The sequence below is a fragment of the Dryobates pubescens genome, chromosome Z (genome assembly GCF_014839835.1).
Source record: "Dryobates pubescens isolate bDryPub1 chromosome Z, bDryPub1.pri, whole genome shotgun sequence".
Lineage (NCBI taxonomy): Eukaryota > Metazoa > Chordata > Aves > Piciformes > Picidae > Dryobates > Dryobates pubescens.
Window position 1 is genome coordinate 58,872,632 of NC_071657.1, and position 22,730 is coordinate 58,895,361.

General features: G+C 39.9%; 1 protein-coding gene across 1 annotated transcript in view; it reads left to right on the forward strand.

Moving 5' to 3' along the window:
- Window positions 1-22,730, forward strand: part of SV2C (synaptic vesicle glycoprotein 2C) — a 130,095-nt gene that overhangs the window by 11,147 nt on the left and 96,218 nt on the right. The window contains exon 2 of the mRNA XM_054178798.1: window positions 13,134-13,833. Within this exon, the coding sequence (XP_054034773.1) occupies window positions 13,254-13,833 (580 nt within the window). The 5' untranslated portion in view covers window positions 13,134-13,253. The remainder of the gene's footprint in view (window positions 1-13,133; window positions 13,834-22,730) is intronic.

Sequence of the window (22,730 nt, forward strand, 5' to 3'; positions counted from 1 at the left end):
AAGGGGTTTTGCATTCTGGGTTGCTGTGCAAAAGCTGTGGCATATTTTCCTTTAGATTTTTTCATGTTGCTAATCCTAAAAAGAATGCAGTTAGAGGCACCATTTAATTTTCACTAGTACTCACTTTTAATAGTTCTATGGCCAGTGTTGTAGAGAAGTAGATTGTGAGAATTCAAAACACAAAAATGTCTTTCCTAAAAACCATCTAGTGGTGGCTGTTCCCTCCAGCCCCCATCATTTTTCTCCTATAAAGCAGTATTGTTTGGTAGTTTATGTACTTAGCTCTTATCCCAGAGAAGGGTAGAGAACTACATTGCTGTTCTAATATTTATAATATAATTTCTTGCAGTAGGGCTGTTTATATGCATTACTTTGTTTTCCATAAGTTCTTGAAAAGTAAGACCACTTGGCTGATAAAATGGAAATCTTGTGGCAAATGGTTGTTCATTTTACATCTCTCCCAGGAGATGGATCACAGGATCACAAGATGTTAGGAGTTGGAAGAGCCCTCTGGAGGTCCAGCCCCCATGCCAGAGCAGGACCATGTAATCCAGTGCATGTCATACACAGGAGTGCATCCAGACAGGTCTTGAAATTCTCCAGAGAAGGAGTCTCCACAGTCTCTCTGGGGAGCCTGTTCCAGTGCTGTACTTTACATCCATTGCCCCTTGTCATAGGGTACCAGTGAGAAGAGGCTATCCCTTCCTTCTTGACACACAGCCCTCATATATTTATATACATTTATTAGATCCCTATTCAGTCTTCTCTCCAGACTAAAAAGCTCCAGGTCTCGCAGCATTTCTTCACAAGCTCTATCGTCATTGTCGCCCTCTGTTGAGCTCTCTTGAGTAGATCCCTGTTCCTGCTGATCTAGGGAGCCCAGAACTGGACACAATATTCTAAGTGAGACCTCACTAGGGCAGAGTAGAGGGGGAAGAGAGTCTCCCTTGATCTGTTGGACTGTCTTCTTAATGCACCCCAGGATCTCATTGGCCTTCTCGGCCACAAGGGTGCATTGCTGCCCCATGGATAACTTGTTATCCACCAGGGGCTACTCTCCAGCATATCACCTCCTAAACTGAACTGGTCAAGGTAGACTAAATCTACTGGTCTCCCTGCATCTACCCATTCAGTTATGACATCATAGAATGCTATCAGGTTAGTCAAGCATGATTTCCCCTTGGTAAATCCATGCTGACTACTCCTGATAACCTTCTGTGCTGGGTGACTGTGATGGGTTATATCCATCCTCGGGTTGGATTGAGAGAGCCTTACTTCCCTAGGATGGGTGTAACCTTCTTCTTCTTCCAAGTCCCTAGAAAAGACCTCCAGAATGAGCCACTCCATTGTTTTTCCAGGAATGGAGGTGAGGCTCACTGGTCTGTAGTTTCCTAGAACCCCTTTCTTGCCCTTTTTAAAGACTGAAGTGACATTGGCTCTCCTCCAGTCCTCAGGCACCTCTCCTATCTGCCAGGATTTTGCAAAAATGATGGAGAGAGCAACAACATCAGGCAGCTCTCTCAACACTCTTGGGTGCATCTCATCAGGGCCTGCAGACCTGTGTATATTCACTTTGTGTAACTGATCCCAAACCCAGTCTTCATTGACTAGTGGAGAGTCTTCCCCCTCCCGGCTGCCTCTCCATCATTCAGGGTCTGGAGTTCACAGGTTGGTTTTAGGAGTAAAGTCTGTAGCAAAGAAGGTATTTATCAATTCTGCCTTCTCTGCATCCTCGGTTATCAGGGCTGCCTCCTTGTTCAGCAGTGGGCCCATATTTTCCTTATTCTTGCTTTCCCTACTGATACATTTGAAGAAGCCTTCTTGTTCTCTTGTACTTCCTTGGCCAGCTTTAGTTGTAAGAGGCCCTTGGCCTTCCTTGCTGCCCACCTGACAACTTCTGTATAGTTCTCCCAAGTGACAAGTCTTTTCTTCCATGAACTGTCATTTTCTTTCTTCCATGAGATTTCCTTCAGAAGCTCCTTGCTCATCCATGCAGGTCTCCTGACACATCTACCCAACCTTTTATGCATGGGAGCGCACCTATCTTGGGCTTGGAGGAAGTGGCATTTAAAAATTAGCCAACTTTCTTGGGTTCCTTTACCCTCCAGAGTCTTAGCCCATGGATAGCCCATGGGTAAGAACGGAACTGTCTTACCAGTTAAAGCTTTTTCAGTCAAATGTTAATGACTCTTTATTAAATTCATATTGTGCTTTTGGATCTATTTTATTTCTGGTTATTTGGTAATTTATTTTTTTCTTAGTTGGGAGAACTTGTTTTATATTTTACCTGTTACACATGAAATGAATGGGAGCCATTATATATGCCTGTATTTCAATATTTAGGAAAAGGAGAGAGCTACAGGTTCCAAAACACTGCCTTCCTCCACTCCTGTGATTGGGAAAACTAATTTCTGTCAGCAGAAGTATCATAGAATCACAGAATGGTAGGAGTTGGAAGGGACATCCCAAGGTCATGTAACATTTCACTGTCTGAACTCTATGCTGCAATGTTCTTTTAACTGTGGATTTTGTTGAAATATTCAATGACATTTTATCTAATATTCTAAAACAGTGGAAGTAGTAATTCTATGATGCCTTTGGTCTTTAATATTCTAGTAATGTGCATTTTTAATTAGGAAGCTATTTTAATTCAAAAAACTCTGAGAAATTTTATGGCCTCACTAGAATAGGGTTGACACAGAGGCAAATGTTGCTGTACTTCATAAGATCTCTGTAAACATGCATTTTTTTAAAGAGTTCCAAACAGCTGCTGGAAATACTTGTTAACCTGCTGGTTTAATAATGCTTTACCAGCATAGAATGGAAGCATTACATACTTTGTGTGAGCTGCATCACTGAAAGCTGTGGAAGGGTGAGGAGAGGAAGAGCATACATGCAGTGGATGGAAAAACCAGATTGATTCAAACCCCTGTTAATATTTTGGTTAAATTAAAACCTGCCTTTCCTTAACAGGAATGTCCCTTACTCTAGGGGTGCAAGCACTGAACAGTGTCAACTGTACAAGGTGCAAAAATATTTTCAGTGAAAGCTGATATACATTCAAGGAACTACGCACTTAATCAATATGTTGTATATCCTGAGGCCATCACAATGTGATGCTTTTAAAAAGCTAATTGTAAGCTGTAATTGAGATCTAATTGGCTGATGAAGAATTTATTTTCTAAAATTGCTTTGTTTATTAAATTTAAACTTTTATGATGTGGGGTTTTTCCCCCCTCTCATTTTGCTGGAAAAAGAAAATTACTTTTATAGCTCTGCTGCTGTGTTTTATTGGGACTTAATTTATAGTTTATTTTACCTACTTCAGACATATAACTCTACACACACTAGTAAGTGGTTTCTTATACTTTTTTCAGACTCCTGTAGACACAGAATAGGCAAGAAACCTGCTTGGAGCATAACATGTATTTCCTTCACTAGTCAGTTGGTACTGGTGGCATAAATGTTTCTTTTGAATAAAAGAAGTGATGATAATAATAAACCACATCTGAATATTAAAAAATTTAAATGCTTATAAATGGTCATTAGTAATGTGGAATACTTAAACAGTTTGCTACTCAACTATGAGGGTAAATGAGAATGGAGGAACCTGCGAAGTGTGACCAATGGTCCTTCAACATGCTTTGTGAGTGTGTGTAACTAAGGTGGTTCCAAAGGGGTAGTGGCATTCAGGGGACACTACTGGCATGACATTGCTTCATTGATTTGCTAACAGAAGTAGTATCTTTAGTTATAAGTAAAGCACATGTGAACTTGGCAGGCTTTTGTACTCAGTGACCTGCTGAAGAGCCATGACTGGTTTTCCTCAAGGGCAGTACCACTAAAGAGCCAGGGTGCAAAACAGAGATAATGATTAATTGGGTTGGAGACAAATTCAAGAGAAAAATTACTTCAGAACACAGCCAGGCTGGGATGGTACCTCACTGTCCTTTGCAGTGTCAAGAGATCAAGAACATTGTTGCTGTAAGCTTAGCAAAGATTATGTTGGTGAAAAGTTTAACTAATTCTTACCTCTTAGTGTATGGGATTGAGCCAGTCTAAGCTTAGACCCCAGGGAATTACCAGACTATATATTTTATTTTATTTTATTTTTGTCACAAGTATTCTTGACTTCTTTTTCACTTTCCTAAAACATAGAGGTAACATCAAAAATTAAACAAGACTGCTGTGTATACTCTCTCTTAATGGTTTGATTTATCTAATTCTATTGAAATTTGAGGGTTAGAAGAAAACCATTAAAATGACTGTAGTTCCTATGTGCTACAGTCTACATTGCTATAATAAGCAAGTCCTGCTGGCAGAAAGTTTTTTGCGTTATTAAGCACCTGTTACTCATTTTTCAGTCTCTAAGGAATACGTTTGACTTCTCCCTACCCCATATTTTTATTCTGGTGACTTTTCATGAAAATCTTTTTAATGTGAATTAAGAAAGGAAAAGAATTCATATATTCAGTCTCAGCAACTAGCAGCAGTAACATGTTCTGCCTTCAGAACTGTGAGGTTAACAGTTTTTCACTGCTTCCTCCAAATCTAGGACTTAACCAACAGAAGACTTTTGACACCACCCTCTTCAGAAAATGGCTGGACAGATGGGCAGAGTGATTAGATGGTGTTGGGTGATGGGTTGGACTTGATGATCTCGAAGGTCTTTTTCCAACCTGTTTAATTCTATTCTATTCTATTCTATTCTATTCTATTCTATTCTATTCTATTCTATTCTATTCTATTCTATTCTATTCTATTCTATTCTATTCTATTCTACTCTACTCTACTCTACTCTACTCTACTCTACTCTACTCTACTCTATTCTATTCTAAAATCCAAAAGGTTGAACATTGCTTTATGCATTTGGAAGTATACTCAAAAACTGAAGCCTGTTGTGTTAAAAAAACCCTTCAGCCCAGAAGAGCACTGGTAACAGCCAGAAAAAGACACACATTGGAAAATGTGACAATACTTTTATTTAGCAATCACTCATAGCTGTTATCAAAATGCCTAGCAGGAAGCTCACTTTTGGCATATGTAGCAAGCCAAGTCTACAAACAGACTCTGGCTTAGTTCTTTCTGGTGAGATGTGGGGAACAAACACTGCATTTCAACTGCTGAACTGACAGTTCTAGCATCAAGCCTCTGTTATCTGTCTGTGATCTCATTTTTCTGTTCTGCCACATGAAGCAACATCACACTTTCAAGTCTGAAAAGGCTATTTGCAATGAACCTTAAGGATGAACATTTGGGACTGGATTAAAATTAATTAAAATATTCACACTGAAGCCAGTGGGATTTGGAATGAACACATACCACCTTTAATACAGTGATTATCTCTAGCAGCTTACTAGAACTGCGTGCTACAAACATGTAAGAAACAATTCAAAATTCTGCATAACTTTTAACGTTGCCTGGAATGGTGAATTTATAGCAATTCCTCATTTTTTTACATCCTGAGCAAATACACAAGGGGAAAAATATTACTGAAATAAACCCTTGACAGAATAGAAGGCTGAAAAAAAAGAATCTTTGCAACACTGCTGTGCTTGGCAGCCGCAGGTTTGATTTAGAGGACACAGTCTCAAGCTGCGGCAGGGGAAGTTTAGGCTGGAGGTGAGGACAAAGTTCTTCACAGAAAGAGTTGCTGGCCATTGGAATGTGCTGCCCAGGAAGGTGGTGGAGTCACTGTCTCGGGAAGTGTTCAAGAGGGGATTGGATGTGGCACTTGAAGCCATGGCTTAGTTAATCATGAGGTGTGTTGGGTGACATGTTGGACTCGATCTCTCAGGTCTTTTCCAACCTTACTGATTCTACGATTCTATGATTTTCAGTGCTGTCACTCAAATAGCATATTAGAAATATTATCCAAGCAGGATCTATTCTAGCATATATAAGGACTAGAGTGGAAGCAATTTGAATAGCATAGAATAGCATAGCATAGCATAGCATAGCATAGCATAGCATAGAATAGAATAGAATAGAATAGAATAGAATAGAATAGAATAGAATTAACCAGGTTGGAAGAGACCTTCGAGATCATCAAGTCCAACCTATCATCCAACTAATCAACTATCTAATCAACTAAACCATGGCACCAAGTGCCTCACCAAGTCTCCTCTTAAACACCTCCAGTGATGGTGACTCCACCACCTCCCTTGGCAGCACTTTTCAATGACCAATCACTCTTTCTGTGAAGAACTTCTTCCTAACATCCTGTCTAAACTACCCCTGGAGCAGCTTGAGACTCTGTCCTCTTGTTCTGGGGCTGCTTGCCTGGGAGAAGACACCAGTCCCCACCTGTGTACCACCTCCCTTCAGGTAGTTGTAGAGAGCCTCTCCTCGTAGGGCTTGTGCTCCAAACCCCTCCCCAGCTTTGTTGCTCTTCTCTGGACATGCTCCAGCAAGTCAACATCTTCCCTAAGCTGAGGGGCCCAGAACAGGACACAGTACTGAAGGTGTGGCCTAACCAGTGCTGAGTACAGGGGTCAGAATGACTTCCCTGCTCCTGCTGGCCACAACTAGAGGCAACTTCAGATTTTCCAGTGGAGGTAAGAAGTTGGCAGTAGTCTCACTGTCTTTTTAAATGAGCTTTCAAAGTCCTAAGAATAGTTGGCATATCAGAACATATCCTCAGTCTTTGTGAGGACGCTGAATTCTTCAATAGACCTTGTTTGCTCTGATGAACCTCACTGAGAATTCTCACATGAACACATGCTGCCTGCTGGTCCAGTAGCTCTATTTAAGCTGAGGCTTCAGGCTTTGTGAAAGCTGCCAGGGAGTAGCAATCATAAGACTGCTCCAGGAGGAAAGAGAAGGCAGGAGCTGAGGGGAGTCTTCACTAGAGGACAGGACAGCAACTTCAGTGATAAGACACAGTCCTTGGACAGGGTACAGAGATGGTAAGAGCAACAGCTTTCCATCAACAGCCTGATTGGGCATAATGAGGCAGTCCAAGATTAGTCATGGAAATCCAGCCTGTGATTCAGGAACAGGAAGAGACAGAATAAAAGTACCCTGTGGTATACCTTAGGCAGGTTTGTGGTGCCCAGGTCTGAGATTAAAGAGAGAATGTGTCCATGGCAGAGAACATGAGTATCTGGGAGGGGTCCCAGGTGAAACTGGGCAGGGTGATAAAGGCCTGTTGAGGTACTTGGTGCCCTGGCAGTCAATTAAGGGAAGAAGGAAAAACAGGTACACAGGTCCTGCCAGGAGCCTCTTCAGCATAGGTTTCCCATGGGGTCATGGTCTTATTTGGGTGCAGCCACCTCCTCCATCATAGGATCCTCCATGGGCTCCAAGTGGATATCTTCTCCACTGTTAACCTTCAGGAGCTGCAGAAGAACAGCCTACCTCGCCATGGTCTTTACCAAAGGCTGCAGGAGTATCTCTGCTCTGGTGCCTTCTCTCCCTCCTTTGCTAGCCTTGGTATGTGCAGAGTTGTTTTGCATATTCTCATTCCTCTCTTCCAGCTGGCATTTTGCAGATTTTATTTCCTCTTTCTTAACTATTGCAGAAGTGCTCCCACCATCAGTCATGAGCTCAAGCCTTGGCCAGCAGTGTGTTGGAGGTTGCTGGTGTTGGCTCTGTCAGATATGGAAGAAGCTTTCAGCAGCTTTTCATGGAAGTCACCCCTGTAACCCTCAACAATCCCAAAATTTTGCCACACAAACCCAATACAGCCACCAAGCCCAAGTGTTTCTTTTTTTGACTGTATTTCTGAATTAAGTGATTTCCATTCAATGTTGTTACTAATTAGATACATAACATATTAATTATATGCATATATTGAGACATGTATATGTATGTATGCATATATACACATTTTTTTCTTTTAGCTAGACTCACTGATGTATTTCATGTTTTCCAGCCAGGCTCATTTAATTTTACTATACCTGGAATTTTTCCTTTTTACTTCTCATTATTTAGGTTAAGTTGATGAATGCCCAGTTTCTTCTCAGATTCCCACAGCTAAACCAGTCACTCACCAGAAAAGCTTAGTATGTCATTCAGGGTTTTATTATTTATCTATTTTCACAAGATATTTTGGCAAGGATGCTGGCTGCATTCCAGTGGGGAAATGGGCTTTCAGTCGCAGAAAGCACAGTGTAAGTTTGTTACTTTTTTTTTTTGGCTCTGCATAGACAATGCAAACATCTTTCACTGAAGGAGGAACAAACTAACACCCATGTTTGAGATTCTCAGAACTAGCATCTGCCTAATGTGAAACAGAGAAAATTGAAGTAGCAAATTCAGCAGTTGCCATGCTGAAAATGTAGCAAAATAAAATATTTAGGAAACAAGGACTATGGAACTGTAAAACCAGGATTTTGTGTTCCAACTTTTTATATCTTGTTACAAACACTAAAAAGTATCAAGTATTAGAAAGAATATGTGGTTTAAATGAATAGCAAAACGCCTGGAAGCCAATATGGGTTGAAAATCAGGTCGTTACATATCTTTAACATTATGCCAGGCAACCACTACTCTTTTACCAAGATTTATTGGCCACAACAGCTGATTGCCCACGAGGAGACCAATATAAACCAGCATCAGAGAAGGAAAAAGTTGGCAGACTCTATTAGGTCAGAACTGAGAAGAGACTTGGGACTCTGATTCTGTAGGTGCAGAAACTGCTGGCCCTGGCAGAAGGCCCGCAGCATGAAAAGCTGATTATTTTTGGAAAGTTTTCACAGTGATGCTGTATTCTTCTGAAGTGTAAAGAATGCCTATTTTATTCCAGAAAAAAATAAAAATGAAAAGACCTACAAGATGCCTTTCAACATTCCCATGTGTTCCCTAAGCTCCAGCCTGTTTCTGTGGCATCTCTCTAGTATTTGTGTAGTTGCTGTTCCATAGTACCTGTGCATCACAGATTTGTGAAGAACAGTTTCAGAAATGGCTGCACAAGTCAACTGAGGCTTGTTCTGTTGCATTTGAATGTTTTATTCCCTGGAGACTTTATATGATGCAGTAATACATAATTTTATTCCAGTGTACAACTCCTTGGCTGTTGTTCTTAGAACTTCAGTTTCAGCATTTTTAAAATACATGCTTCTAGATACCTATTCTCAGGTTTCCTATCTGTCTTGTCCATTGTCAGCTGAATTAATTTTCTGTCATCTTTTGCAATAGAACTATTCCTGACAGCTAGTGGCCCTTTACTTTCATAGGATACTCTTGCCTGCTTTCTATGCAGCAACAAGTGCTGGTTGGTGTGGGTTTGGTGCTTACTTATTTGATTGGCAGTGTTAAGCAATGATAACTTGCTTGTCCAACTGCTGAAATGCAGTCTGATTATTTTCACTGTGATCCTTGACAACTGAAAAGTACAAAATGTGTGATGCTCGTACCCTGATGAAGAAAGTGAGGTTTTGATATGTTTAGGTATGTTTGGTTAAAATGAAAGTTTTGAAAATTATGACATTCCAACTTTTCCAAGATTTGGGTACTCATTGCAGGTAGTTTGGGTGTGGTGTGCAATGTCATTAACTTCTACTGAAGAGATTTAGATTTCTCCTTACTTAATTCTTGTCAATATTTATTGAATATGTTGATGCTGGAAATAGAATAGAATACATAGAATAAACCAGATTGGAAGAGACCTTCAAGATCATCGCGTCCAACCCATCAACCAATCCAACCCACATAAACAACTAAACCATGGCACCAAGCACCCCATCAAGTCTCCTCCTGAACACCTTCAATGATGGCGACTCCACCACCTCCCCAGGCAGCCCATTCCAATGGGCAATCACTCTCCCTGTATAGAATTTTTTCCTAGCATCCAACCTAAACCTTCCCTGGTGCAGCCTGAGACTGTGTCCTCTTGTTCTGGTACTGGCTGCCTGGGAGAAGAGACCAACCTCCGCCTGTCTGCAACCTCCCTTCAGGTAGTTGTAGAGAGTAATAAGGTCCCCCCTGAGTCTCCTCTTCTCCAGGCTAAGCAACCCCAGCTCCCTCAGCCTCTCCTCACAGGGCTTGTGTTCCAAACCCCTCACCAACTTTGTTGCCCTTCTCTGGACTTGTTCCAGCAAGTCAACCTCCTTCCTAAACTGAGGGGCCCAGAACTGGACACAGGACTTGAGGTGCGGCATTTGGAAGGCCAGCAGTAAGCATGGAATGGTGTTCAAAGTGCAAATTAAAACCATAGTGTTGGGAGAGAATTCTAATGGTCCTTCCTTGCCTACAATGCTATAATGTGAATGATTTTTTTTTTAAAGTATTTTTATTTCAGGTGAAATCACTATTTTCCTCAGATTTTTTTTCATTTTTAATTTTTTGAAGGAATTGAATAGGAATGTAATGTTTAGTTCACTGAAGGTGTGCAGGCTTCTGGGTGAGACAGTTGCTACAAAAAAAATAAAAGTGTGTGGCTAGACTCTTATCTGTGCTTTTGCTGTTTTATGCTACTCAGGTAGTCATTAATCCTCTCTCATTCAGACCTTTCAGTTACTTACTTGTAGTCAATCAGCCCAACATAATTAAAAGGGTGGGGAGCTATCATGCATGGGTTGTAAATAATTCCTCTTATCATCCTTAAGATAGGGATTTCAGTTCATTGAGAAAGAAGAGCTGTTTAAAAGTCTTCAAATTAGAGGTGCTGCTTGGAAACTTATGCAAGTAAATTTTCTAGTTTCATATTCAGTACATCTTTCTGTCTGCCCAGACAGAAAGTTGGCTTGGTCTATGTGCAGGTTTTTGATGGCAGAGTTATGATGTTAAAGAGTTGTAATTCCTTATTGACATACCTGGCCTATCATAAACTACATTTGCTTTTGCAAATTTGTGTTTTTAGAGTCTGCTGAACTCATGAGGTGGATGCACTATAGGAGTGCAAAGCACGGGTTTGCCAGTGTTGGCATTCAGACTTTATGTTCACTCAGTATTCCTAAATTGTTGTCTGCCTTCCACAGACATACCCTACAGTGAAATTAAATTTGACAACTAAAAATCATTGAAAGAAGACTGTACTTGCTGGAAAAAAAAAACAACAAACAAAATCCAATACCTTCAGTAATTTAGGAGTTAGAATAATTCAGAGTTTTGGTTAAATAAGATTCATGCACACTCTAAAATGATCTGAACTGGTCAAAATATAGGAACACTTTGTAATCATTAACCCTCAGAAAGTTCTTGGAATTAATGGATACAGCAGACCCAGTGAATGCTTTTGTACATTACATGTTCAGTAACAGCTAGTAGCATCTGTAGTCACTGATAACAGAATCAGATGTGTAATTCAGTACACAGAGAATAATTTCTAGGGGATGCCTTGAAAATTGAGGAGCTGTGGTTAGAGAAAGGGAAGCTACCTTATCATAAAAGATTCACTAAGATGACCTACTTAGAAGGATCGTCATGTACCTAAAATCAGGCCGCAGTTTTCAATCATAAATATTACATCCTGGGTGTTTTTTTTAAGGCTGCATTTCTCTTGCAGTAAATGCTTCAGTTTACATTGAGTAGTGCCATCACATCTGATTTCTTTGAGTGCATGAAAACAATTTAGAGGAAGGGACTAAAAGACATTTTTCACTATAGGTAAAAAGCTAGGGAAGTATCTTTTAGCTTCCAAAGCTGTATTGACTGTGTATCTGTGTGACTTTATGGTTGGTTTTAACAGAAGTACACCATGTCCTTAGTTTATCTAATGCAGTCTGTGATTCTTCCTGTTTCTCAAAACAGTATCAGTCTTAAAATTGGTGTTGGATATATACTTATGGGAATAGCCTTTACAATTAAACAAGTAAAGGACAGTTTCTCAAAGCACTACCCTGTTGTTCTCCCATGGAGCTCTGGGGGCAGTTCACACTACTTTAGCAAGAGGAATAAGATTTTCATAAGAAATTTCCAGCCATTTACTCTTACTACTGCATTACTTGTCACTGTGTCCCTAGTTGTAGTGCTGCAGCTTTTTCTGAAGTTGTAATGCAGAATAGATAATTAAAATGATCATGGTTAAAAATAACCTTTTCCCAAGCTGTAAGCAAGCAGTGTTTTCTTAAAAGCACTACTATGGAAATTATAGCCTGCTTTGTCTCAGAGGTAAGTCTTCTTCAATCCTGTTGCAGAGCCCAGATTCAGTCCCTCTTAACTTCAGAAACATGAGTAGTGGCACAGTTTTGTAACTGATTTCAGCTGTTGCCAAAAATGGATCTTTCATTTCTTTCCTCACTCTGATGCTTGTTACTGCCCTTTCTTTCTGCCTACCGCCCCTAGTGATTGTGCAGGTGAGCAGATTGCCTTACTGATATGCTTGAAAGCTGCTCAGAAAATAAGGGAATGGTTAGTCTTCAGCCAAACTGCTCTTGGACTCATTGGAAAGGTATGTAGCAGTGTAGCAGGAAGGAGAACATAAAATGTTATGGCACTGCAGCTAGATTGACATGAGCTCATGCCTGACTAACAGACTCACAGTGATTAAGTTGCTGTGTACTCTAGGTTGCCTCTAAATCATTATGGACAGGGGAGAGAGGGCTGTATCTGTCTGTGACTTAGGTACTGGAAAACAGAAAACTTCATAGTGTAGAAGTGCCACCACTTTCATCCACCCAGCAACTTGTGATAATGTTTGTTTAGGGTAGGACTGGATATTGCTAAGACTTAGTGTGAATGCAGTGTAAATATATTGGCCAAGTTCAGTCAACTCTGAGAGACTGGTACGGATCTCAGGAATTTTAACTCCCTGCAAGACTTGTCTAAGTGGTAGGCTGAATAGAGGATAGGTATTTCAAAGTAACTCCTTCAGAGAAAAGATAGTATTTGTAGCTTTTTATTATGTAGCAGGGAGTTCAGATGGGGAAGGACATTGCAGACAAAGTCAGTATGGTATGTAGTGCACCGAATTGCTTGCTTTCTGTCAGAATAAAACCTGGTATTAATTGAAAGACTAAAGTGTAATAAATGTAATTCAGAAAAAATACGTAGAGGTATTACATTTCTCTTCAAAGTATTTTATCCTTTTAATCTGTGAAAGTTGCACCTCTAAAAAAACCCCAGGTTTGTATATTTGGTGCCTTGAACTGTGGCATCCAGTGCTTAAGTGAAAATTGGTGATGCCATATGAATGTGAAGAACTAATTAACAAGAAGTAATACATAAACTTTTTTTCTCATATTTTGCAGGTTGAATATTACAGCTTCACATTACCTGTGCTTTCTCTACTGTTGACCTACATGCAACAGGTGTTGTAGAAGGTATTCCACAGGTGTCTCTGCAGCATAACAACAATCACTTAATACAAGATGGATGAAACATACAGAGATAGAACTACGTTAGTGAAAGGCGCAAAAGATATTGCCAAAGAGGTGAAGAGGCAAGCAGTGAAAAAAGTGAATAAAGCTGTTGACAAAGCTCAGGACGGCTACACACAGAGATCCTACAACCGATTTCAGGATGAAGAAGATGATGATGATTACTATGTCCAAGGAGGAAATTACGGTGCAGAAGCTAACGATGATGAAGGATCAAGTGAAGCAACTGAAGGGCATGATGAAGATGATGAAATTTATGAAGGAGAGTATCAGGGAATCCCCAGCATGGGGCAGGGAAAGGATGGCATGGTGGCCTTAGGTCAGCCTATGCGTGATGAGTATAAAGATCGTCACGAACTGGAAACAGAAAGGAAAGCTGATGAAGAAGAGCTAGCACAGCAATATGAACTGATAATACAAGAATGTGGCCATGGTCGTTTCCAGTGGGCCCTGTTCTTTGTCTTGGGAATGGCCCTAATGGCTGATGGGGTTGAAGTTTTTGTAGTTGGATTTGTGTTGCCCAGTGCTGAAACAGATATGTGTATACCCAACTCTGGATCAGGTTGGCTAGGTGAGTAAAATCTTTGCTCTGTTTTTGTGTTATTACAGGTGGTGCTTACAGTACACATAAGTCAACACTGTCTCTTCTATACAAGTACTTTTGTATTTAATTTAAATAAATTATTAACAACTAATACGTAATCAAGATTATATTAGTTTTTTTTAGATAGCTGTTTTCTTTTTTACTCAGTAAGTGTAAATAAATTACTGAAGTGTAATACAGCAAACCTTAAGAGCAGAGGAATCCATTTTCTTCTTGTACATAAGAGAAGACATCCAGATGAACTCATTGAAAAACAAACCAAAACCAACAACCAAAACCCAAACCGTAGTCAGCACATAAGAGTTCTGCTGGGTTTATATAGGAATAATACATAGTAGATGGCACAACACTCTAGGAACACTGTCTTACTGTGTTGGAATCTTCCCAAGGACTAGGTGGAGTGCAGTCTGGGAAATGCAGGAAATCCAAGGAAAATGCTAACTAGCTTTTTTCCTTCTGTTTATTGTACTCCTTTTATCCCAATGACTGTTGCCTAGTCATAAAAAAAAACAAACAAAAAAACAACATTTGTATTGGGTGGGACAAAACAGTGGTGTGCCCCAAGGATCAGTGCTAGGCCCTGTGCTCTTTAACATCTTTATTGATGATCTGGATGAGGGCATTGAGTCCATCATCAGTAAATTTGCTGACGACACCAAGCTGGGGGCAGGAGTTGATCTGCTGGAGGGTGGAGAGGCTCTGCAGAGGGACCTTGACAGGGCAGAGTCCAAGGGCATGAGATTGAACACATCCAAGTGCCGGGTTCTGCACATTGGCCACAACAACCCCATGCAGAGCTACAGGCTGGGGTCAGAGTGGCTGGAGAGCGGCCAGGCAGAGAGGGACCTGGGGGTACTGGTTGATGGTAGGCTGAACATGAGCCTGCAGTGTGCCCAGGCAGCCAAAAGGGCCAAAGGCATCCTGGCCTGCATCAAGAACAGTGTGGCCAGCAGGAGCAGGGAGGTCATTCTTCCCCTATACACTGCTCTGGTTAGGCCACACCTCGAGTACTGTGTCCAGTTCTGGGCCCCTCAGTTTAGGAAGGATGTTGACTTGCTGGAACGAGTCCAGAGAAGGGCAACAAAGTTGGTGAGGGGTTTGGAGCACAAGCTGTATGAGGAGAGGCTGAGGGAGCTGGGGCTGCTTAGCTTAGAGAGGAGGAGACTCAGGGGTGACCTTATTACTCTCTACAACTACCTGAGGGGAGGTTGTAGACAGGTGGATGTTGGTCTCTTCTCCCAGGCAACCAGCACCAGAACAAGAGGACACAGTCTCAGGCTGCACCAGGGGAGGTTTAGGTTAGATGTTAGGAAGAAGTTCTATACAGAAAGAGTGATTGCCCATTGGAATGGGCTGCCCAGGGAGGTGGTGGAGTCATCATCATTGAAGGTGTTCAGGAGGAGACTTGGTGCCATGGGTTAGTTGTTTAGGTGGGTTGGATTGGTTGAGGGGTTGGAAGCAATGATCTTAAAGGTCTCTTCCAACCTGGTTTATTATTATTATTATTATTAAAAGACAGCAGAACAGATGGATGATACATAGAATAAACCAGGGTTTATTTGATGATAAGCCTAGGATATGTTTTCTGTGTCTGTGCAGTTAATGGGGAGGGGCTTTGTTTCATCCTGTCATCTTGATGCAGTGTGTCTGAAGTACCCAGGCTATTGTGGAAAATAAGGGCATCTTATGAAATATTTAGGGAAATTTGGCTTCTAGTGGGTGTCCTGTTTGTTCCCTGCATCTTTATAGCACATGGGTCTGTAGCAACAGTCTCATTTTAACTTAGCTCTGTTCCTGATTTTATTCCCTAGCTCACCATCAATTAGAAGGACAATGAGATAACAACATCAAAATTAGATTCAGAATTTTAAATAGCACAAGGCTGTTTGTGCCATTTAAATAACACAGAGCTTTCTTGATAGCCCATTAAGCCCACAACAGGTTGGAATGCTGAGGTATTGATACTGGCAGTTTGGCTCTGTAGGTTTCTGTAAAGAGGCTGGTAGTCACCCGCATTTCTACTTAAAACTCAGACCATGTCAGAGTCCTAAGTGGAAATGGGAGCTGAGTGCCTAGATGGCTGGATCCTTTGAATCATTCCTTGCCATTGGATCATTTGGTTTTAGAAATGAAATTACTCTGCCTATTTGTACAATGCAGTGATTACACTTTGTCTATATTAAGCTCATATCGAGGGCTAAACTACAGCAGCTGTTCCTTATGACTTATCATCTTACGACCTCTCCCCAGCAAAGAAGGAGGACTGGGTAAAGGGGAGGAGGCACGTGTGTTGAAATGAGAATGCCTTTAATGGAACAGTCCAACTAACACAAATGCCTGTAGAAAATACAGAAAGTTATATTCATCCCTGCAAAGGGCTGGTGGTCACAATAAATGGGAAAGCAGTTCTTGGGAGAATGATAAGCAAGCCCCTCCAGGGATGGCAGCCCTTAAGAGGAAGAGGAGGAGAAAGAATCCCCGTTCTCAGCAAACTTCCCAGTTAATGAGTATGATGACATTTATGGGTATGGGATACACCTGAGAGCCCCCTTGGGTCAGTGGCCCTTGGCTTCTGCCCCTCACAGCTTAAGCTCCTGCCTGACTCAAAACTGCTAATGGCCTGCATATTGTGGCTGGCCTGTGATTCTGTCTCAGCAAAATTAGGACAACTTCAAATGAAAGATAGTGAATTATAAGAATTTTTATGGTTAAAGAGGCTGCATACAATAATCTGTTTTGATACTGTTTACACAAACTTACAAACATTATATTCGTCATGCTTGAACCACAAAGTTTTCAGATCTACTTCTGAGAGACAGAAGGTGCATAAATATGTCTATTTATAGCCATTTTGGAGCTTTAGAAGTAGTTGAAAGAGTAGAGAGAAAGAAAGAAGCCAAAATTCCAACAATTGGATCTTTACATAAATATTTCTCTGTCAGTGCAGATAATAACACAGAAAACATTTTATAAATGTAGTGTATTGCCCAAGCTGCTTTAGATAACTTTGTTACCCAGTACTTGGTGCAGTTAAGGACATCTTTAAACCCTAATAATCAATTTTTAAAAGTCCTTTCTATTGTTGGAACTCAAGTCTGGTTTTTACCTACTGATAACCCTGTTTCTCATACCGTATGCAGCCTCCCGCAAATTGAATGTTCAAAGTTGTCTTTGTTCTCCAGTAAGGTGACAATATAGTGGTTGCTAGCAGATCTCTCTGCAATTAGTTCTTATGGGGTTAAGAAAAAGAGTAAGTTTATGCAACATTAAGAGGGAGCATCATAATGCTTACATTCAGGAGCTAACTGATTCACATAAGCAGTTCCTTCCACTTACATTAAATGCTAAATTGGGAAATGGATCTTTTCAAAATTAAGTAATTCTGAACAATTCAGTAGTCTTCCCTTCTCTGATTGTGTGGAGAACATGCTCATAATGCATTTTCTTTGTTACACCTGCTATACAAACTTGAAATTTGGGAGCAAATGCGTTGTGTTTTCTGAAAACAGCATTTTGTGTAAACATTTGCTGTAACCATTACTTAGATATCTGGAATTGGGGGTGGGGAGTATTGTCCCCAGAGTGGCAGGTGACCATGAAGATCCACAGCCACCTGTTAAGACCTCACTCATGTAAAAAAGAAGGTTGAGGATTCCCTGTCACAAGAGTTCTTAGGATGCTGTCTTGAGGTATATTGGAATGACTCTTCATTGTTTAACTTAATTTCAATACAGAAGTTGTTAAATACCTCTTAGATATATTAATGCGTGTGTATTTATATATACAAATGATACTGTCTGACTAAGGAACAACTCTGGAAGGTTTAGGTGTGCAAGCAATCTGTTCTCATATCTAAAATATAGAAGTTCTAATGGCTATCCCCATATGTTCCTTTTGTAATCTCTTGTGTTGAGGTATTAACAAACAAATCAATCTATGCTAAAAGATTAACGTACAAATGCAGGGAAGCACAGGGAAAGCATTCAATAAACACTTTCCAAGTGTTTATTGAAAACATTGCCATGCATGGTGATTTTATCAACAGTTTCATAGAAAATGCTACTACTTGCCCATTGCTAATAGGCATATATGATAGGCTACAGTTTGTCAGCACACTGATGTACATACAGAGCATAACTGTATCCAGATACGCAGTCCCTGCACACACAGTTCTGGCGGTACAAAATATTCATCACATCAATGAATGCATAGTGAAAGCAATTTTGTAAGATCATCAAAAGGTCCTCACAGCCATGCATTTCAATTATTTTGCCATTGTGATTTCACATAATAATTATATCTTAAATGGAGTCTTCCAGACAGGCGTTTATGTTTGTTTGTTTCCCCCCCCTTTTTTTCTGTTATTATAATTCCGTAATCCAGAGGACTTCAGTGTTGTTGGAATAATAAAATCATGGGACCAGTGCTAGGAATTGTAAGGTGGAGTTAGTACATATGCACAGTATTTACTTTCCAGGCAATTTTCTAGACTGTTAAGGAACACATTAAAGTTATGTTAATTTGTCATTGACACAGCACTCTGACTCAGTTGTAAAAACTGATTTCTCTTATGTTATGCCATGATAGTTTACTAGGAAACATGAGCTAACTAAAAGCATGTGACAATATTCATAGAGCCTCTCTTTTTAAAAAAAATACTATTTACACCAGGGCCATTTTCCAAATTTCTTCCCTGTTGACCCTTTTTTGAGCTTGAGGTCACTGTTGACTGATCACCAGCAGTATTTCAGATCCCATAAAGTCATGTGATGAAAGTGCTGATCAGAACCATGCACTGTTTTTTGATGCTTTTTGATTATTAATAATAATAATACATTTTTAAAATTTCTAAGCAGTTATTTTATTAAAAAACAAGGAAGCCAACTTGCTTGAACTCTTGCAAAGATGTAGTCACATGTCACTAAGTGTGAGGGAAAGGCCTCCTTTCCCTGTTCCATAAACTGTACTTGTCCACTCCTTCATATATGTGCATCCAGCGCGACCCTTTGGGTTTTTGGCACTGATGAGTCCATATCTTCATGAGATAGCTTGTAGGCTCAGGCCTACATAGCTTTGTAGGCTCAGGCCTATATATGTTTAAACTCTTTTCCTGTGTGCAATTTATCCTTTTGGTTTTACATGAGGCTCAGAACTGGGTGAGTTTCAGGTTAAATCTCTGGGGTATTGCTTGGGTGTACTTTTCTGTGCAGTTTCTTTTCTGTGTGTTTGCATGCAGACTGTTATTAAGCTTTGTTTGTTTTTTTTCTCTTACCAAATTTAAATTATGACTCTTCCTTTACCCAGCATTTGTACTTCTGAAATAGTGAGGCATTCTTTTCCCTAAGTTAGGCAAAGCTAACTTTTCCCAGCAGTGTCTGTTCAATATGGCATGCCCCTGATCATGATCTTCTCACTGGTTCTCACATGGGACTTGTAAGTACTCACCTTCATGTATGAGACTTTTGACAGCTGCATTGCTGTCACCATTGTTAGCAGTAGATACAGGTTGACTCCTGCTTGTATGTTTCATGATACCAGTCCTCATGGCTTCAGCTGGCATATTTTTCAAACAGATACCTCCAGCCCTTTTTTGTACCTTTTTTACCTCAGCACTAGGAAAAAAAAATCACATAAAGGCCCAAGGATTAAGTGATTATTGTCTTTAAAACTTTTCCTTGTGTTTGAGCCGAGAAAAACTGATAACTGATTGGAAACTCATATGTTCTCATTGCTGTCCTTTCCAGAGGCCAGTTGTTCCTCACTGCTTCCTGATAGTCTCCCTTATCTGTTTTGAATTAGTATATCATGCTCTGTATGAAGTTGAGACTGAATGATCTATTGAACATGAATAGTCTTTTTCTGTTCTGTGTTTCCGTTGTGTTAAGTAATGTCTTATCAAAGACCTTGACAAGGGCTCATAGTGCAGTAACAAAACCAGAAATAATATTTATCTGTAAAATATATTCTTAGTTGATGAGCCATGCAGACAGATTCTTGCATCTAAAATACTCAAGTGTCATGGTAAATCACGGGGCTGATAATGCAAGTATTATGAATAGTAACAAACAGCTTAGATTGGATATATAAGGACTTTCAGAACTCTCACATCTGGTGCCAAATAATGCCATTATGTGTTATCAGAATTTATAATCACATTTTGTATAGTATTTATAGGAAGAAGAGTATCAGAGGTCTTTTGGGACAAGATGCATGTGACTACCACTTTTGCATTGATTGCCAGTTCCTGTATTAGCTGGATTAATGCAGTGCTTCCTGCGCATACTCTGTCTTAAAACCTACTAAACATAACCTAGCATAATTCTAAACCAGACAGTCCTTCCTCTTACATGGAAGGAAGTGGTTTCCAGAGGCTCAGTGGGTGACGCAAAATGCTTATAAACTCTGTTAAGAGTATCAGCTACTTATTTGGTATTTTATTCCCATAATTTGGCTTGCCAGATCTTTCTTACATAATTTTATTCTGGCTTTGCACTGAACTTTGTTTTCAGCAAATACCTTCACAATGACAAATACAAGTCCTTCTGCTGGGACAGACTGGTCCAAGTCACTGGTATAAGCTATGCACTGACTTCATAGGTAGCAAGTAGCTCTGCCGAGGATGATCTAGGTCTCCTAGTAGGAAACAAGTTGAATGTGAGTCAGCAATGCCTTGCAGCAGTGAGAGTTAACTGTATTCTGGACTCCACTGGCAAGAGTGTCCATAAAGTAGAGGGAGGGGATAATTTCTCAAGACAGTGAGGCCATGTGTGTGATTCTCTGTCATTTTGTGAAGCCACCTGAAAGAAGAGGTGAACAAATTAGGGGAAATCCAAGAAAGGACCAGTTAGGTGGATAGAGGACTAGAATACAGAGCATGTATGAAGCAAAAGGGATGGCCTTGTTTAGCCTGGAGGAAAGAAGTCTAAGAGGTAATCTGTCTGTATAATTTGGCGGTGTAATTGAGGAGAGCTATTGAGAAGATGGAGTCTGTTTTGTTTTTCTCAGAGGATTGCAGGAGGTCAGAAGTTGCAGGTAGGGAACTTCTGGTATAATGAAGGAAATTCTCAGTGAGGAGGTCAACTACTACGTGACATTGCACAGAAAGATCTTTTACAGATTTTCAAAAGTTGACTGAAGAAGACCTAGAGCAACATGATATAACTCTGAAGGTAACCTCATTTCAGCAGGAATTCAGAGCTCTCCAAATGTCCCTCCCAACCCTATTTTTTTTTTTCTGATTAAGTAAATAAAAAAACCCGAAACTTTCTGTAATTGGCATTTCCAGCTTCCTGTGACTAAAAAAAGATATTGCAATTATTACACTTGACTAAACTTTCAAAGGAAAGAGTGTTCTGAACTCATAGAGTGTACACTGTCAGACAGAAGTCTAAACTAATTTTGGCATGATCAGTATTGCTTATTTTTCTTCTCCTGAGACTGGGTTGTCTCTGGGTCTGTCATGAATCTGGGAGCATGTGGTAAAATGTCAATGAATAAAAGACTGCAGGACCTGAGTCTGACAGGATGATTTTTTTCAAATATCCAAGCACCTACATGCTTGGTGGCATTCTCCAGCTGTTGTCCAGGTACCTCAGTACATCACTAGACACCTTGCTCTTGTCCTTAAAGACATAAATATATGGACAAATCAAGAAACAAATTCTTATTCTCAGATTGTGGTTTTCCTTTTGCACATTCAAATATATTTCCTTCATATAACTTGTTGCTGAAGCAACCAACCTCATTTTTAGAGAGATTTATCTTGTTGGGAAAGTCAAACTAAAATGATCATTGCAAAGTTTTATGTATTCTTTAATGTTCAGTGCTTGTGATATTCCTTTGTTTTCCCAACTATTAAGCAGCTATGAATTCTCTGTGTAGACCAGATAACTAAAGACATTGTGATTTGGAGGGGAGAAGGAGCTTTCTTTTTCAGGACTGTTGTTTAATAGGGAAGCTTAAGATCTTGTCTTTGCTAATTTGCAGTTAAGTGAACTTTTTATCACAAGATTTTAATTTTTCCCAATTGTAAATAATGTACTTCTAAAGCTTGAAAAAAATGCCATGAAAATGAAATGCATTGATCTTAATGATCAACGATCCTGTTTGTGAATTCCATGAAACTCTTTTAAGGCAGTTTTGTATATGATAGGTTATATTACACTTGTGGCTGAATGGAAGTTCTGCCTTCAGGAAGTTCTGTCTTCAGGACTCAGCCCAGAATTCAAAGACAGAATGCTGGGAAATAATAATACTGAGAAGCTGATTTTGTTTTTCATTTCTTCTTAAAATTCAGACATTTAAAGTTTATTTCAAAACAAAATCTGCTTCAGTTATTGTGGTTTTCTGTCACCTACTCAACTTCAGTGTTACTTAGTTTTGTCAGCATAGTTCTTCCATATACTATTGTGCAGAAGACACAAACGATTAACTATTTGACACTTGTTTACATATTAAAAGGTCTGAATTTTAATAGGTTGTCACAAAACTGTCCTAACATAATTGTAATATTTATTCTGCTGGTGTAAGTAGCCATCTATGTATAGTTCTCTTCTCTTTTCTTGTTAAATATTACTTATTCATCATTAGATAAAGGTGAGATTTAGTGTGTGTTCCTTGGAGAAAATTAGTGTCTTCTGGTTGTACTCCAGGTATTAGCTGGGTAGCACAGTTGTGATGACACAATAGACCCCAAAGGACCCAAAACAAAGGAAAACCAGACTCCCATACTGTATGTCTCTACTGTTATGTGCAGCCAGTAGGTGTGCTCCTACAGAGTTGAAACCACCAGTGGAAGATCCATATTTTTGTTACGGAAAGCATGTTGAATTTCTTTTTTAAAAAAATACTTCAGACTCCAGGAA